This window comes from Mus pahari, chromosome 10, assembly GCF_900095145.1.
Source record: "Mus pahari chromosome 10, PAHARI_EIJ_v1.1, whole genome shotgun sequence".
Lineage (NCBI taxonomy): Eukaryota > Metazoa > Chordata > Mammalia > Rodentia > Muridae > Mus > Mus pahari.
The window spans coordinates 57,399,561-57,418,594 of record NC_034599.1 but is presented as its reverse complement, the minus strand read 5'-3'; the positions used below and the strand labels follow the sequence as shown (position 1 = coordinate 57,418,594).

The following is a 19,034-nucleotide window of genomic DNA, read 5'->3' as shown; positions in this document are numbered from 1 at the left end:
TAATAATACAAAGAAGAAGAAGAAGAAGAAGAAGAAGAAGAAGAAGAAGAAGAACAACAACAACAACAACAACAACAACAACAACAACTTGGGGTTCACCAATTAGACTGGCCTACAAACCCCATAAACCCACCTGTCTCCATCTTCCCATCACTGAATTAGAAGCTCATTCCAGCACACCCAGGCATTTTTTTTTTTTTTTTTTTTTTTGAGAAAAATATTTTGAATTTACTTTCTCTTTGGAGATGTGGGTGTTAGGAGTATGTACCACCGTGCCTGGACCTACCGAATTTTTTTTTTTTTTTTTTTGTAAACAATGATTCTAGAGAGCAAACCCAGATCCTCATACTTGTCAGGCAAGCACTTTACTGATGGACCATCTCCTGAGGCCCCATGTACCCCATTTCCACTGATGAGAACACAGCTCTTAGCGTTAATGAGCAAGTACACGTTTGTAAGGCAGTGCTGGGGTTTGAAGCAGCTATGCTTGGCTTTTGTGTCCCTGCACAGCCTTGGTGCTGACAGGTGCCAACTGATGGTTCTATAGAGAAGTAATGTTCTACTAACCCCAAAGCTTAGCCAGACTCCACAACTCATATGGGGTGCCAGGGAGGTGGCATCCCAGATATACTGCAGGTGCTGGGTGCAGGGCCCATCCAGCATCCCCTGGAGAGAGAGGCCTCCCCTGGAATTTCCAGTAATGAGCCGCCTCTGCTAGCCAATGTGGCCAGGCAGCTGGAACAGCTGAGAGTGGCTGGGGTTGAGCGGCCCATCCCTCAGGACCTCTGAAGTTTGCTCGAAACACACTGTGCTTCCCCTTCAGGTGAGTGGCCAGGCCTCTGCCTCTGAGAGCAGGGGCTTCTGCTGCAGAGCCAGAAAGTACTCAGAGCTTCCGGGTTGTCTTGTCTGCTCAGCTGAACCTCTAGGATGACAACGGTGGCTCTGCCCTGTCCTCTGGCACTTGGGCCCCTTCTTCATGACTCCAGGGACACCATTTACACTGTCCCTTTAAGCAGCGTGCAACCTTCATGCCCCATAGGATCCTTCCCAACTCCACTGCACAAAGATACGGACAAGCTCTACCTGCAGGTGAGCAGGGTAAATACATGTGCCGTTAGTGAAGCCAGCCTAACCTATACTGTCATGTGAAGGCTCCAGCCTTTTAGGGGTAATGTGACTTCTGCTTGGATGTCTGCTAAGGGCAGGGTAAAGATAGCCCCTTGCTCTGTACCCTCCTTTAACATGTTCTGGAAGGTGACCACTGAAGTTGCCAGTTTGTCCCGTCTTGGGCATTTTTTGTACATCTGCAGTTGACTAACTCCTGTTTCGTTCTCCTCCTGGGTCTGTTAGCAAGATCTTTTTCTCACCAGGGCCTTTGCTAGCCTCGACGGGCCCTAGTCTCAATGAGCACCCTGACCAAGCCCATCTAGGCTCCTCATGGCCTCTAGTGCCCCTGCCCTATCCCCTCACATTGAATCTTCCTGGTGGCTCATGGCTCTCAGACCTCCATACTCATCAGAGCTGTATGCCAAAGGATGCGTGCTAGACTTTCCTGGCTGTGCCCTGCAGCCATCCTGATTCACCTAAGCCAAGTGGTTCTCAACCGGTGGGTCTCCACCCCTTCAGTACCGTCAGGAAACACAGATACTTAACATTACAATTTGTAACCATAGCAAAATCACAGTTATGAAGTAGCAATGAAAATAGTTTTATGGTTGGGGGGGGTTGCCACAACATGAGGGACTATATTAAAGGGTCGCAGAATTGGGAAGGTTGGGAACCACTGACTTAAGCCATCTTTTCCTCAGCCAGCTATTCCAACATGTCCTCTTTCCATCCAGATCCCAACCTGGAAGTCCCAGAGTCTCCTGTCCCCTCACACCACCTCCAACCCACAAAGCACGTTAAGTCACTGTGAGTCACTGGCCCCAAGTGCCAGAAAATCAAGACACGTGGTTACAGCCTGTTGTCCCTCTTGCCCCTGCAATCACAGCCTGCCAGAGGTGGCTTTTTACTCCTCTGAGTGTAATCAGGTCATCTCTAGGTTAGGGTGGCTTCTCCGCTGACCTCACACGGAGGCCAAGTTAGCTAAGCCTTCTCGCAGTAAACCTACATCTGAGCACAAGGCTGTTGCATTGCTGAGCACTCCATGTCACGTGTCAGAGCTGGGAGTACTTGAACACTGCTTTAGCAGCTCCACCCTTCTCTGGGTAAGCGAACACTGGTTCTTAGAAAAGCAGTGGTCCAAGTTTATTCTGTCGCTGTGACCAACACTGTCACCAAAAGTGACCTATAGGAGGAAAGGGTTTGTTTCAACTAATGGATTACAGCCCATTACTGAGGAAGGCAGGGCGGGAACTTGAAGCCCGGCCTGCTTGCTATTGCACACAGCATCACCTCTGACAGAGGAACTCGCTCCACACCCAGGAGCAAGTAGAAGGAGGAGGGTGCCCTCCAGCTCACTCGGGCTCTTGCTTAGCTAGCGTTCTTATACAGCTCAGAACCACTTGGTTAGGGAACAGTGCAGCCATCGTTGGGAACGTGTGAGGATCAGAGTTTAGATCCCCAACACCCACATATATACCAGGTGGATTTGGGGGAACCTCCTGTAATTCTAAACTTGGAAAGCAGAAATGGGGGATCCTCAGAGCAAGCTGCCTAGGGAAACTAGCCGTATTGGGGAGCTCTGGGTTTGATTTAGAGACCCTGCCTCATCAAATAAGGTGAGAGAGCCATAAAGGATGATTTTACCTTGGGTCTCCACAGTACACAGACACACATACAGACACACACCACATCATACAGACACACATGCACACACACACAAACCACACCAACACATACAGACACACACCACATCATACAGACACACATACACACACACACATAAACCATACCAACACATACAGGCACACACCACATCACACAACACATGCACACACACACAAACCATGCCAACACATACAGACACACATCACATCACACAGACACACATGCACACACACATACAAACCATACCAACACATACAGACACACATCACATCACACAGACACACATGCACACACACACACACACACACAAACCACACCAACACATACAGAGACACAGACACACACCACATCACACAGACACATATACACATACACACACATCACACACATATACATATAACACACACAACACAGATGCACATTCACACATATCATACATGTACACATGCACACACACATACACACATACCACACATACACAACACACACACATGAAAAAGGGAAAAAAATATATATATATTAAAAAAGCAGGGTGGTTGGCTCCTGAGAAATGAAGTAGCCTGTTTGTCCCATCTTGGGCATTTTTTTTTGTGTGTGTGTGCATCTGCAGTTGACTAACTCCTGTTTCGTTTTCCTCCTGGCTCTGTTAGCAAGATCTTTTTCTCATCAGGGCCTTTGCTAGCCTCGATGGGCCCAAGTCTCAATGAGCACCTTGACCAAGCCCATGTAGGCTTCTCATGTCCTCTAGTGACCTCTGACCTCCACACACCCATACATGCAAGGATGGAGACACAAAGTCAGTTCCCCCTCTGCGTGCCCCTCTCTCACCTGGCTCAACGTGCCTTCTCATATGCCCTTCAAGGGGAGCAGCTGGCTAGCCTGCCACCCCCAGAGAAAACCACTCTCTCTGACAAGTCCTCTGAGCTGAAAGGCCATGTGGAACACAACACAGTCACCTACGATGAGTTTGTGTCCCTTGTGAATTGGGGGAGTGAGTTCAGGAATTGTTGGCCAAGGATCATAAAGATGCCCCCTTCCTTGCTAATTCAGATTCTTCCTGCAAGGCAGAGGGTGCCAAGCAGAGAGTTACCCCGGGCTTTCTATACAAAGCCCCTTTTATTTTCTCAGCAACGTGAAGTTCAAGCAGAAAGTTGCTGCTCCAACTTCAAAGCCTTCAGCTGATGAGGCCCCTTGAAGGGTTTCCAAGGCTTAGGAAAACCTCTCCCCTCCACCCCCCTACACACACACACACACACACACACACACACACACACACACACACACCCTGGGCTCATGGTTCCGCAACAGCTTCTCTACAGGCAGGGTGACACAACGCCTACTTTCCTACCTATGATTGACAGTACTAAAGAGTTCTAATTATTCAGACTGCTGAGGTACATTTCCTTTCTCCAACAGAGATGTCACAGCTCCCACCAGCTTGCCTTCCCCCACTGAGTGGTAATCTTAGGGGAAGGGGCAGCCAAGCCCTGTCACCAAGTTCCCCAGAGACACCTTATTGGCCCTTTTTTCCCCCCACTGCCGAATGACAGGGAGCCAAGCTCTTTGTCTTTGAAGCCAAAATTTGAAGGCCAACTGGTTATAAGGACCAGAGTGTAGGGTCCAGTGTGGGACCATGGGGCCATTCCCTCCAACCCCTGGGCAGCACAGATGCCCCCTTCCCAGCATGCACATATGGTGCACCCATCATTTGAAAGGCTTCCCTACCTAGGTCTACATGATCATAGCCATTGTAGCCTTGCTGTGTACCCTGGCCAGGAGACTCCCAGAACTTATGACCCTTCAAGAGGAAGGACTCCTTGCCCTGGAGGCTCTCTGAACACAGAGCTCCAGCTCTTACAGAGTGAGGAGCACTTTTTAAAGACATATCTGCCAAGCTCAGCTTTTAGCCTCAGCTGCGAACTAACCTTGTTTAGAAAGTGACTCTGTGTGGCCAAACATGGAGAGTCCAAGACCAGCCAAAGCTACATAGAGAGTCCATATCAAAAAAATGAAGAAATCCTAGAGGCTAGGATCGTAGCTCGGGTGGCAGAGTGCTTGCTTAGCATGAATGGAGCTCGAGGTTCGGTTCCCCAGCACAGCATTAACCAGCTCTGGTGTGATATCCCACACCCGTAATTCCAACACTTGGGAGATATGGACGGGAGGATCTGGAGTCCAAGGCTATCCTGTGTGACATATTAAATTTGAGGGCAGCCTGGGCTACTTGTTTTAGAAAGAAGCGGAGGAGGCAGAGTGTCAGCATATCTATCAAGAGCCAGCCACATAGGCGCCTTGTCTGTCACTGTACCTGAGATCTGGGAGCTGGGCCAAGTAGAGAGAGGGAAAAGGACAGAGAGTGGGAGAGAGCAGGAAAAAAGGGAAAGAGAGGGGAAGGGGGAGGCGTCTGCAGCGTAGGGGATGTCAGCTGAGGCGTGTGGCTGGGGGCTCCCCAGGAGCATCTTGGGTAAATGTAGGTGTGGGAGGCTCAGGAGAGGTAGCATTCCCTGTACTGGGCATGAGTTGGGCATCTTGATGTTCACTCTGCCTGTGTCCTGTAGGTGAGGGGAAATTAATAAGCCTCCCTCTGTAAGAGCAGATGGAGGGGCACAGAGACGTTCAGAGGCTTGCCCAAGCCACACAGCCGCTCTGCAGAATGATGGGACTAGAATGTAGGTCTGTGTAGATTCCAGTCCAGGCTCATCATTCTTCCCTTGAAGCTCCCTGGAGGCCTCACGGTGTGGTCTTCACTGGAAATGAACATGTCTCAAGATCCACTGGATGGACTGACTGAAGCTGGGTGGTTATCTGAGCCAGTTGCCTTCCACTGGGCGGGGCTCCCTGGAGGATGTGGGAGGGGCTCCCTTGGGGATGTGGGAGGGGCTAGGCTATCATCAGGCCAGGATCCTAAAAGGACTTCCTGACTACAGAACCCCACTGGGCAGGCCTTGAAAGCAGGCTGGAGCTCAGCCCTGCTTAGAAGGCCCTGGTCTCTTTTCCTGCTGTTCCCAGGGGAATCCGGCTGGCCAAGGAGAACCAGGGCTGAGGGCGACACCAGGAGCAAGAACAGGTGTGAGATTAGCTTTGAGGCTAGCCTTGAGACTGAGCTGTGGCTGGGAAGAACAAAAGGGCATGCCCGACTGGCAGAAACTGGAATAAGCAAAGACAGCACCTCCCCGTGGAACTGGGATTTAGAATATTGTACTTTGCGGGGACAGCGTGGTTTCTATAATTTCGCACTGGGATGACTCTCTTAAGCAGGTGACAGACCTGTAGTATATTTTTTCACACCATATTTTTAAACTGATCTTTCCTCGTTCCCCCTCCTCATCTTCTTCCTCTTCTTTATTTTTTGCCTCATTAGCATTCATTCACAATAGCATCTGTGACATCAAAGGTCTGGAATATGTGTTATTTTTTTCTAATGTATTAAAATAGACATCCAACTGCTAAAATTAAACCTTCATCTCCCAGGGCTTGGGAGGCAGAAGCAGGCAGATCTCTGTGAGTTCAAGGACAACCTGGTCTACACAGAGAACTCCAGGATTGCCAGAGCTGTATATTGAGGTCCTGTCTCAAACAAAAACAAGATTCCTTCTTGACATTTTGGCTTAGATGTGAGCCAGGTGTGTGGTCATTGCTCAGAGCCATAACTGAGTGCCTGCTGTGTGTGGCCCAGACTGAGCTCACTACAAGATTGGTATGGCTTCCCTGCAAAAGGCACTATCCCATAGAAGGCCCCCCAAAGATGCTCCACTCACCCTCAAGATGCTTCAAAAGTGGAACCTGGTGACTGCTCAGTGCCTAGGCTGTGAATACTGGGTGGGGTCAGCTGAGGAGGGCCTTCTCCATTCTATAGAACAAGGACTCTGGAACTTCAGGGTGCTTCTGTGTCATTTGGGCATGCGCAAGGGGACAAGGATACTGAGTCAGCTTGCTGAGTGTTGGACCACACTGCTAAAAGATTGCAGTGGATTCCGTTGGCCCAGAGTGGGACCTGGGAACTGTATTTTCAAGAAATGACCCAGGAGGGGCTGGAGAGATGGCTCAGTGAGTAAGAGCACCGACTGCTCTTCTGAAGGGCCAGAGTTCAAATCCCAGCAACCACATGGTGGCTCACAACCATCCATAATGAGATCTGATGCCCTCCTCTGGAGCGTCTGAAGTACTCCAGAAGTTACAGTGTACTTACATATAATAAATAAATAAATCTTTAAAAAAAGAAAGAAAGAAAGAAAGAAAGAAAGAAAGAAAGAAAGAAAGAAAGAAAGAAAAGAAAAGAAATAACCCAGGAACTCAGTGACCTCCCACACCATCAGTGGATCTGACATAAGTGATTGTTGAGTCACACTTTGAGGACTTCATCCCAGACTCAAAAGTGCCTTCCCTTCCAGCACACTCAGCTGTGTGGCCTTGTCTCAGTCACTTAGCCTTTCTGTGCCTGACGAGGACAGTGTTGGTGGCAACGGTGAACTGTGGAACAGAGAGGGTTTTTGAGAGCATGCTCGTCAGGGAGAGATTCTAGAAAATGCGGTGGCTTGATTCCTTGAGCATAAGGTGATGCTCGCTCTCCCTATCCCCCACCCCCACCCTGCAACCTCCCTGCCCCTGCCCAATGTCACTGACATTGTCCTTAGTCATAAACACACAGGCTCCTTAACCTCCAGGGCTGAGTGAGATGAGTTTCAACAGTCGGGACACTGTCATATGTGTGGCTTACTGTATCAAATGTCATTATCATTGGTAGAGAGAGAACCCTACACTCTTTCTAGAAGATCTGTTGGGCATGTGGACCATATGCAGGAACGTTGTGAACACCCTCATGCCAGACTCTGTGTCAGCAAGACCCTCTAGGCAAGCAGCCAAGCACATGATAGGTCCCATGCTCTTGGTGGCTCCAACGCCTCTCATCCATCCATGAAAATGGGTGGGCCCGAGGGACCCCTTGCTCCCCTCCCCTCTGACTCTCCAGGGCCCTGTCCAGCTCCTTCATGAAGTAGCAGTCAGCCTAACCCCGCCTCTTCTGGTCCCTTACAGATGTCCTGGCGACCGCAGTACCGCAGTTCCAAGTTTCGGAACGTGTACGGGAAAGCGGCCAACAGGGAGCACTGCTTTGACGGGATCCCCATCACCAAGAATGTACATGACAACCACTTCTGCGCAGTCAACGCCCGCTTCCTGGCCATAGTCACTGAGAGCGCGGGAGGTGGCTCCTTCCTTGTCATCCCCCTGGAGCAGGTGAGTGGCCCTGGTTGCCCTGAGATTCTGGGTGAGAACAAGGCTGGACCTGGAAGGCTTGAGATCTGTTTTCTGTGCACCTAGACGGGTTCCTGCCTGGAGGACTGATCACACCTGTCTCTGGGGACAGCTTGGGCCCTGCCATTCCATCTCAGTGTCCATTTGGTATAGAGCTGGGGGACAGCAGGGACCGTTCTGGGTACTTTTGGATCTGCATAAACCTGTACACTTCGGGAATTACCCTCTGCTGGGAGGCTGGCCGACATCTGCCATCTGCTGGGCCCTGGTGCCCACTTCCCGCCTGGAGGCTCTCACCACCTGGTTGCTTACATGACTGCCGCAGGTTAAACCCACAAAGCTTGCTGCTGCGATTTTGTCGATTTTTGTCGATGTAGCCATTCAGGCACAGTCCCAGGAGGCCCGTGGGAGGTCACGCGCCTCAGGCAAAGTGCTTGCTGTCCGTTTTGCTTGTTTATGCCTGAGTTCCTGTTCCTAGCCTGACTCATCCCAGCTCTGGGAGGAGGACCTCATATTAGAAAACACTGGTTCTAGAACTGCAGTCAGCTGGTGGTGGGACAATTTCCAGGCTTTCCTCCCTCGGAGGGAGCACAGTCTTGGGGATGCATAGAGCAGGTCTCTTTCCCACCACAGGGCCAGCTACAGTGTCCCTGAGAACAGAGCTGGATCTCAGGAAGGTCTAAGGAACAGTGACTTAGAGGCTGGAGGCATAGGCTTTCCCACTGGCCAGCCAAGTGGCCTTCTGGTGTCTCTCAACGTTTCTGCCCTTCAGGTCCCTGTTCTGATAAAGCAGGGTCATAGTTCCTCATCCTGCATTGGCCAAATGGGTCTCAAGTAGGACAGTCGTGGATGTTGCCCAGGAGCTGCACTGGAGGTAGCTTGGTGACAGTCACTCCAGAGCCGTATGGTAGAGGTGGATTGCTGCTTTCTTAGTAGAGTCGTCAGTTCTGCTTATGGATTTCTGAGATGCAGCTTGCCTTGTCTTCCAGAGGAGATCGGGTCTCTGTGATGGGGGCTAGCTCAACTCCTGATAGCTGTGTGGGCTTGTGAACCCCTGAGATGGGTGAGACAAACCCACTGCCTGCACCATGTCACCTTCTGTTCCACAACTCACAAGAGTCAACACTTAGTACCTTTATGTACAGAAAAAAGTTCTAGATAGAGTGACGCTATAAATGGTTAAGGTGGGGGAGGGGCGAGGGGCTAGGGAAAGGAGGAAGGGAGCGGAGAGGGCCTGGCAGGTGGTGGACATCGATAATCCCAGAACCTGGGAGGCTGGAGCAGATACGTAAGTAAGATTTTTATCAGAGCAAGGGAGGGAGGAATGGAATAGAGAAGAGTGCTAGAATATCAGAAAAGGAAGTGGAAAACATTTTAAAGTTTTTTATGTTAATTTTAAAATTATATTTATTACTTTGCGTCTGTGTGCATGTATGTGGTGTGGGGATGTGTGTGTGTTTGTGTTGTGTATATGTGATGTGTGTATGTGTGTGTGTAGTGTGTATATATGCATATATGTATGTGGTATGTGTAAATGTATGTGGTGTGTGTATATGTGATGTGTTAGTGGTGTGTATGTGATGTGTGTATGTTGTATATGTGGTGTGTATATATATGGAAATGTATGTGTGTGTGTACATATGTGTGTGTGTTTTGTGTATGTGTGTGTATGTGGTCTGTGTGTGTGCATGTGTGTATATATATATGTGTGTGATGTGTGTATGTGGTTTGTGTATGTGTTTAATGTGTGTATAGATGTGTATGATGTTTTAGCGGTATGTATGTGATATGTGTATATGGTGTGTACATATATGGTGTGTGTGTGTGTGTCTGTGGTGTTTGTGTGTGTGTGTCTGTGGTGTGTATGTGGTCTGTTTAGTCTGTGGAGTGTGTGGTCTGTGTATGTGTATATGTGTGCATGTATATACATGTGTGTGTATGTGGTATGTGTGGTCTATGTATGTGTATATATGTATGTATGTGTATGTGGTATATATGTATATGTGATGTGTTAGCAGTGTATGTGTGTGTGTGTGTGTGTGTGTGTGTGTGTTATCATCTGAGCTATGATGCATGTGTGGGGTCAAAGTTACCTTTCAGAAGCCGGTTCCTTCCCTCTATCATATAGGTCCCAGGTAATGATTCAGGTCATCAGTGGTTGACAGCAAGCCCCTTCATCCACTGAGTCACCTCACTGGCACCGGGAGAACCTTTTAAAAAATCATGCTGTGTGGAAAGGCTTGGTATGTCAAAGCATCTCCCCAAACCGTCAGGGAAGCGATAGATACAATAGAATGTATTTTTAAACAACTAAGTTCCTGTACTACAGTGGGGCGCTAAGCAAAGTTAAAAGGAGACCCGTGTTTGAGCAGAATGTTTTCAGTACATACTAAATGAAAGGTTGTATTTGGAACACAGAAAGTTCCAGAAGAATCAGTACAAAAGGAAAGTGAACAAAAGACCTGCATAAGCAATTCACAGAAGACGGACATTTCCTAGAGACCGAGGAGGCTGTGGAGTGGAGAACAGGTATGCAGCCCTGTGGAGACATAGCACGAGTAAGGTGCCAGAGACCCCTGTTCACCTCTGAAGACGCATGGCTACCAGCCAGCGGTCCATCTCGGGCATCTGTCCAGCTGGACTGTCCTCAGGAGTATGTACAATGTTAGCAGACAGATGTGGAAGCACGAGCCTGTGACCCCCCCAGCACTGGGGAAAAAGAGAGGGTTACATACCAAGTTCCAGACCAGTTGGGACTATAGCAAGGCTGTGTCTTCAACTAACAAACAAATGAATAAATGAGATGTCACACATGGTAACAGACATCTAGAATCCTAGGGCTCAGGAGACTGAGGCAGGAGGATCACATGTTCACGCTTGCCTGAGCTACACAGAGAGGCACTCAAATTTGCAGACTAAAAAAAAAAAAATGAAACAGGGTCTCACTATGAATAACTCTGGGCAGGAATTTTTTATGTGAACCAGACTGACTTCAACTCACATTGATCTGCCTGCCTCTGCCTCCTAAATGCTGGGATTAAATGTGTGTCCACCTTTTTTACAGCATTTTTAACCTCCAGACATCATCACCACCACCACCATCATCATTTTCACCAGTTTTAAAACAAAAACCTCTCTGTTAGGTTGTGTCTTAGTATTCCATTGCTGTGAAGAGACACAAGCGGGGGGGGGGGGCAGAGAGAGAGGCAGAGAGAGAGAGTGCACTGGACCTAGCATAGGCTTTTGAAACCTCAAAATCCACCCCCATACATCCTCCAATAAGGCCACACTTACTCCTAATCCTATCAGAGTTCCACTCCCTGATGATTTTTTTTTAAAGATTTATTTATTTATTATATGTAAGCACACTGTAGCTGTCTTCAGACACTCCAGAAGAGGGAGTCAGATCTTGTTACAGATGGTTATGAGCCACCATGTGGTTGCTGGGATTTGAACTCCAGACCTTCGGAAGAGCAGTCGGGTGCTCTTACCCACTGAGCCATCTCACCAGCCCACGCTCCCTGATGATTAAGCACTCAAATATATGTGCTTATGGGAGCCATTCTTATTCAAAACATCACAAGTTGCTTAAAAGCTTCCAAATTCTGTACTCTGTTCAGAGAAGTTGCCCTCCCTGAAAACTCACACACACACACACACACACACACACACACACACACACCCTCTCAACTTCATCTGCTCACCTTCGTTGGGTACCACTCATGGGGAACAGGTACCCTGATTCACAGGCATGCTGTAATAGTGAAATTTTGCATGCACCCTGCAGGCCTGTCATGGAGGGAGCCGCAGGCACGGCTCCCTTCTGGGTCCTGTGCTCTTCAAGACAGGCCCTATTCAGTGCAGTCTCCGATCACTTTCCACACTTGTGGATGAGAGGAACTCTAAAAGGCTTTCCTGTGCATGGATTGTATCTGTCATCCGTGAGCGTGTTCATCACAACATGAAGTCGGCTTGGGCTGGGGATGGAGCTCAGCTGGTGGGATGCTTGTCCAGCATGCAGGAGGCCTTGATCTCAGTACCCAGGGCTGCACAGACACAGTGTCGTGTTCACAGCACGGGCTTGTAGTCCCGGTTCCCAAGAGGTGGGAGGATCAGAAGTTCAAGGTTATTCTCTGCTACCCTGGGCTATATGAGACCCTGTCTTCCAAACTAGAATCTTTAAAATATGTATCCATGAAGTAAAGTCATAGCAAATTCATTTCATGTTTCATGTCCTGGGACACATGTTTTTATGAAAAACAATATTTTAGTGAGAAAGAGTTAAAAATAGTGAAAAATAGCCAAAAAAAAAAGTTAATGGGGGGGTGGGGGGTTTACGAGTGAGGCTGGGTGGTAGAGCCTAGCATATAGAAGGCTCTGGGTTAGATTCCCAGCACTGAAAAGAAAAGTGATTGAGAAGAACGGCACTGTTTTCTACTTTTCCAAGTCCCTCTGGCTGGTCGGAGCACAGATGGACTCTCACTTCTGCTTCTGCATTCCGCCCGTGGCTGTATTGCATGAGAAAAGAAAACCCATAGACTCTTGAGAGACTAGGCAAACAGGAATGTGGTGTTTGAATGCTGTGCCGAAGGTAATTTTGATTTCATGAATTCCCTGAAAAGTCTTGGTTTTTATTCACATTTTATTTATTTGAGGGAGGAACCTACAGGTGTCTTGGTGTGCACCTGAAGGTCAGAGGACAACCTACCGTAGCTGGGCTTCTTCCGACATCATGTGGGCCCAGAAATCGAACTCAGTGCCTTGAGCAGCTAAGACATCTAATTGGTCCCTGGGAAGGTCTTGAGAAGCCCATTCGACCTCAGACCACATTTTGGAAATCACCCATGCAGAAGGACACTAATGAAAGAGAACTATTTGTGATTTGTAAAAATAAAAAGCATGCTTGGTCTCATTAGAAACACCAAAGCACTAGTGATATTAGTGCACGCCTTTAATCCCAGCACATGGGAGGCAGAGGCAGGTGGATCTCTGTGAGTTTGAAGCCAGCCTGGTCTACAGAGTGAGTTGCAGGATAGCTAGGGCTACACCGAGAAACCCTGTTTCAGGAAGGGGAAACAAAACAAAACAAAGCAAAGCACCACGTATGCATCTAGAAAAACCAAAAGGATGTTACTAAGGATGAGTTCTACTTTTTACATCTTTCTTCTTTCTCTATGATGTCGTTTTATAATGAGCACTTAAAGCATTCATGAGTAGAAAAGGCATTGTGTAGGGGGAAAAAAATGGAGCGCTGAGAATATAACTCAGTTGGGCAAGTGTGCCTAGCATGCAAGAGCCCCTGGTCCATCCCTTGGGAGATGGAAAAGTCCAAAATCATCCTTGGCTACATAACAAGTTTGAGGCCAGCCCATCGGAATTCAGGGAGGTCAACCCCATCTTCCATGCATGAAAACTGAGGCTGCAGAGACAGCAGGAGCTGGATTCGTGGTCAGCAGCTTCCAGAGCTGCTCATCAAAGCCAGCTCTCCTACTCTGCATCCACACTGCAGTACCCTGATGCCGACCGCTGATGGACACGCCCTTTTGGCTCTGGGTGGGTCTGGAGGAGGAGCCAGTCTTCTCAGACTCTTGTTCAGCCTCTGCTGTGGTGGCCAGAGGCTGATGTTTTTCTGGTTAACATGCAGCTCCCTGCTCCCACATCTCAGGAGCAGAATGTTGAGCTGCAGATGGACCAGTAGTCAGCACCCGGATTGCCTGGCACAGGGTTGGGGCTTCATGAATATTGTAGGACCTAGGCACTGTGCCCAGCACTTCATTAACCATCCAGCCACCAGGGCCACACCCCTTTTTTGCTGCACTCCCCAGGGTTGAACCAAGCCCCAAGAAGACCAGGGTTGGAAGCACAGGTCCTGCCAGCCACCAAGTGTCAGCTGGAGGGAAGGAAGGACCCTAGCCTGGATGCCAAGTGTCTAAGTTTTCCCCAGAGCCAAGCAGGCACTGTATAGCAATCACCTGTACTTTTCAAGAGTGTAACACACTGTGAAAATGCTGGGTTGTTTTTTGTTTGTTTTTTTTTCCATTTTACAGAGGAAGAGACAAAGGCACAAAGAAATGGACTCCCCAATTCTGCACAGTACACAGCCCAAATTTAAACCCCCAGTTCCCCCAGATGCACGCCTAGTCACCTCACAGAGGGTTAGAAAGCACTTTGCAGTCTTCGCCTGTATTACTGTGATTGGAATACAGAATTCTTGCTGCCTGGCTCTGTGGAAGCCACTGAGCAGAGACAGGAATTGAATCCAGCTGTTGGGGAAGCCAGAGATCTCCACATCTGAATGGCAGCTCCAGTTTGTATATTTTACACCAGAACAGAGGCAGTCTATCACCCATTCCAAAATTTAGTTGTGTCTCTCTGGGCAGGTTGTCAGTCTTGTCTCTCTCACTATCTCTTTCTTCATATTTGTATACCTTATGAATCTCTCTCCTGCCAGGTGGTGTCTGGCTTTAATCCCAATGCTTAAGAGGCAGAGGCAAGCAGATCTCTGAGTTCAAGACCAGCCTGGCCTACAGAGCTAGTTCCAGGACAGCCAGGGCTACACAGAGCAACCCTGCCTTGGGGGAGGTGTGTGTCTCTCTCTCCTATCTCTTTCTTCACTTCCCTTATTATTGTGTCTGTGAATCGGGGATTTCCAAATATCCAAGGCCACTGAGTCTCACTCTCCTGAGCTGTTCACAGTGTGTATGTGCAGGTTCCTTCCTGCAATCCGAGGTACAGATGTGATCCTATAATATACAGTATAAATGTCCCTGTCACTGTTACTCTAGGGAGCTTCTACCAGAGGCCAGGGGACCAGGTGGACGGATGAAGCATTAGTGCCAATTGGCAAGGAGAGACAGGGAAGGGGTCCTGGAGAGGAAGCCAGGCAAGTTGACTTAAGTCCTTCAGCCACAGTGCAAGGACTGGGTCCTCAGGACTATGCTGGGAGCCTTGAATTCATGTGCCCCCAGGTCTGGTCTTCCAAAGACCCTGTGGGTGTCCCATAGGTGGATCTGGTGGGTAGGCCTCACCAGGTGGGCCATGCACCTGGCTCCGGGCATCATTCTTCGTCAGGTGGATGAGCATTTGGATTTGAATCAGCAGTGCTCCCCACTAATGGGTAACAATGGTGGGGTGTGATTGCACCCTCCATACACAGGAGCCTCTGGCTACATACTCTCAGCTGTCATTCATCTCTGGGCGGGGCCAAACTCACAGCTTCACTGCAGCTTGCTCAGCATGCCATGGCTCAGTCAGCTGAGACGTCTGGTCTTTGGCATCAGGGAAATGCAGCCCACATCCTGTGACCTGGGTTTCACTGGTCTAAGTCAGCTTGGACTATGTTAGGTGGTACTCCTGCCTCTATCTCCCAAACGCTGAAACTGTAGCTATAGCATACGGAGCCTGGCTCCGTGGTCTCCTCTTGGCTTTTCTTTGTCTGTGATCTCGGGAGGAGGCACAATCCACCCAAACTCTGGAGCAGGGGAGCAGCTCAGATGGCTTTGGGGACAGACACCTGTTCCAATCTCTGTCATGCCACTCAGGTGCTGGGTGACCTCCAGAGTCACTTCTTATGCCCTGGTTTTTCTGTCCACAAATTGATAAAGTTGGACCCCATGATCTATAGAACTCAATGTAGCTCTTACATTCTGGCCCTTGCTAATCCCATTTTATTCAGAGATGCCTTCACCGGTGTTGCAAGTTGGTGTTGTACAGTAGACAAGGATGGCTGCTCCCTCTCAAGACCAATCTCAAATGCCAGCTCTGTGAAACCTGTCCAGCCCAATACCCAGCTGCAGATAGTCTGTCTCCCCTGCTAGAGCACTTGCCTGACTCTATTCACCGTACGGTTATACCATCTATGTGTTCACCCATCCACCCACCCATCTACCCGTTCACCCATCCACCCACCCATCTACCAGTTCACTCATCCACCCACCCATCTACCCGTTCGCCCATCCACCCACCCATCTACCCGTTCGCCCATCCACCCACCCATCTACCCAACCCCACCCCACATACCCAGCCATCCCTCCATCCAGATCCATCCAGCAAACACTTACTGAGTACCCACTGTATTTCAGTCACAGCTCTTGCTCAGTTTCGGTGGCGCATGCCTCTAATTCCAGCATTCAGAAGGCAGGCAGGCAGATCTCGGTGAGTCCGAGGCCAGCCTGGTGAGCTTCAGATCGGAGTCAGACCCTGCCAAAACCCAACAAGAAACAGTTCCTACACCAGGGATGAACATAAACAAGGCCAGGTCCCTATCCACATGCAGTTCAGTCTAGTTGGCTGCTGTGGAGGGGAGGACGTGTCTAATTTGCACAGTGGCAAAGGACCAGCAATGGATGGGTTCACACCTGGCACCTTGCACTGACCTGAGGCTGGACCCAGAGGCATGGTCCCTACCTCCCCTTACAGACTGCCTGCTAACCCAGCAGCAGGCTTTACTATGGAGTTGGCAAAAAGCCACTGAGCCAGGCAGCACCATGGCTCAGAGCCTGCTGAGATACCCAGCCTACTGTCAAGGACCACAGCGAGGTCATCCTTCCTGCTGCCCCGAACCTCTCCCATGCCAGATCTTGGTAGCTTAACACCCACCTCCCCTAAGTTAGGTCTGAACTACTTCCCACTTAGGCAGCCACCCACTCCCACCCTCCCTTCTCCCAGGGAATTCAGAGAGCTTTTCCAAATCCATTTCCCCAGCTTTCCTCAGTCATCCTTTGTTCTTCAAGCTGCCTTCCTTCCTCTTGGTGCAATTTACATCTCAAGGCTTGTGACAGGCTGAGTACAGTAGGTGACTTTGGGAAAGGGGGAGACTTGGGGAGAGAGAGAGAGAGAGAGAGAGAGAGAGAGAGAGAGAGAGAGAGAGTTAGAAGTTCCAACTTCACTGCATTCGGGCTGAGGCCTGAGATTGACAGCTTTGTGTTTTTCCCTTTTTTGGAAGAATAGCTGCTTATTTTGGGGGGAGGGGGAGGGAAGGCAAGCCCTTCCTCGGAGATGGAAGCATCTCTCATTCATTCTATTTCAGTTATGAGTGAGATGAGGTACTCTCTGGATTTGGGGGTCCCCAAGACAGGGATGCAGCGTGGCTAGAGCGTAAGTATCCTGGGACGTCTGAGTATTTGTCTGCTGAGCCAGTCCCTGTACCAAAAAGGCCTTCCCATTCCCCACAAAGCCAAAGTCTAGCCGCAATAGCACCGCTCCCCAGGGACCGTGAACCTAACCTGCAGTGCTGCATCCAGATTGTGGATGCTCCCTCTGCCCAGGGCTCAGGCCTGGACTGTGAAGCCTTTTGCTAGTCTGGTTTACTCCCCATTTTCTGAGGCATTTGGGGATCATAGCCCCAACCCCTAGTTGTACAACCCTAGCTCCTTTGCCTCAGTTTCCCTGTATGCAAACCCTGGTGTTCCTTGTTTCTCAGTGTGTCATGATGATTAACTGAGGTGTTGCATAAAACGTCTGACACCCAGTCTGCCACGCGGCACGGCACGTGCTCAATAACCAGGAGCTACCTCGATGCAAGGGCTTCTGCTCATCCCCTCTCCCAGCGATGGCCACTGCGCTTTGATGGGCTTTGAAGCCAGAAAAGGGGAGGCCTGACTGGAACAGTCCCCGAGGATCTCTGTCCATGGGAACTCACTGCCCAGAGAAGCACACACACACACACACACACACACACACACACACACACGAATCCATTTTTGTCTGAAGGGGGATTGCAGAGAGGGAGTTAATGGTTCCAAGGTTGTGGCTGCCATGGTTGGATGCGGGGAAACGGAAGGTTTGAGGAGCCTGGTGGTGCCACTGCAGGGCGAGCTTCTTTGAGGAGTGGCTGCCTGGCCACCTGGCTTACAAGGTTAGGGCACAGAAGGGCTTTAGCGCAGCCTCTGGATGTGCAGTCCTCAGGTCTACGCTTCCATCCTATTGTGAGATAAACTCCGGGTGGGTGGGAGAACAGGGGTAGGGTCAGGGCCTCACTGAACCTGCAGATGGAGGCCAACCCCGAATCTGACCTGAATTGGAGATTCTCTGTTCCGAGATGGCCTGATGCCGCCACAGGATCCTCCCTGTGCACCTCACAGAGTCCCAGTCTGACCCCCAAGAGGTGTGTGGTCTGGAAGAGTGCATGGCACACCTGGGCACTCTCTGTCTCCTTTCCAGGAATTCTGTCTTTGATCCCTTCTGAGAGTTCCGTGTCCTTCTACAAAGGTGTTAGAAATGACAGAGGTGTACCTTCTTCCCCAGGGAGCGTGCATGCACTAGGCTAAGGTCAGGAGTCCCAAAGGAGTTGCTGATGAACTTCCAGATGGCAGTGAATTGTGCCACCTGGGCAGCCATCCCCAGCCCCTGGGAGAGGGAGACAGAGAACATGCACACTCACACACTCACCACCCACTCCACCTGAGCCTCAGCAGCCTCAGTTGCTTTCCCAGAGTTTCAAGGAACGAAAGTGACATAGGCTCTACAGAGTGGGATGGGAACTGAACATCTTCCCATGAGGCCTCAGCAAGACTTCAACCCTGTTCCTTCCCTGCCAGCGAACAATAGCTGCCTGTGTGCCTCTCCTGAGAACACCCAGGCCAGGGCTAGCCTGGGGGCACTTTCCATTTCTGGCTGTCCCTCCTCGGGCCCCTGCCCCCACTTCCATCCCAAGGCTTTTAAAGTCATCCTGACTTCTGGGGGGGAGAAGGGCAGCCTCTCAGAATAAATGCTTGCTCGGCGCCATCCACTCTCTCGAGTCTCCTCTGCCCCCTCCCAGCTGTACTCATCAAAGACCTTGATTTTTAGTTGCTAAGCAACCTGTGCCTAAATTTCCAAGTGGGTCTTCAGGTGAATACAGGAGGAAGAAGACGAGGAAGCGGTGTTTAAAACGATACAGTTTATGTGTGGAGATGCCAAGGCCCCGAGAGGGTGAGAGACTCAGTGGAGGTTGCACAGCTAGTTAGTGTGAGTAAGAGTTAAGTGTGTGTGTGTGTGTGTGTGTGTGTGTGTGTGTGTGTGTGTGTGTA

General features: G+C 49.7%; 1 protein-coding gene and 1 long non-coding RNA gene across 3 annotated transcripts in view; one reads left to right on the top strand and one right to left on the bottom strand.

The window, feature by feature from the left end:
- Positions 1 to 19,034, top strand: part of Coro2b (coronin 2B) — a 112,508-nt gene that overhangs the window by 41,302 nt on the left and 52,172 nt on the right. The window contains exons 1-2 of one of the 2 annotated variants that reach the window (XM_029542795.1): positions 1,011 to 1,089; positions 7,807 to 8,007. In XM_029542795.1, the coding sequence (XP_029398655.1) occupies positions 7,807 to 8,007 (201 nt within the window). In that variant the 5' untranslated portion in view covers positions 1,011 to 1,089. Of the gene's footprint in view, positions 1 to 1,010; positions 1,090 to 7,806; positions 8,008 to 19,034 lie in introns of those variants that run through there. The other variant, XM_021206182.1, reaches the window with a different exon arrangement.
- LOC115064804 overlaps positions 1 to 19,034 on the bottom strand; it is a 49,198-nt gene that overhangs the window by 2,494 nt on the left and 27,670 nt on the right. Inside the window, exon 4 of the long non-coding RNA XR_003844622.1 lies at positions 16,086 to 16,224. This is a non-coding gene — a long non-coding RNA (uncharacterized LOC115064804). The remainder of the gene's footprint in view (positions 1 to 16,085; positions 16,225 to 19,034) is intronic.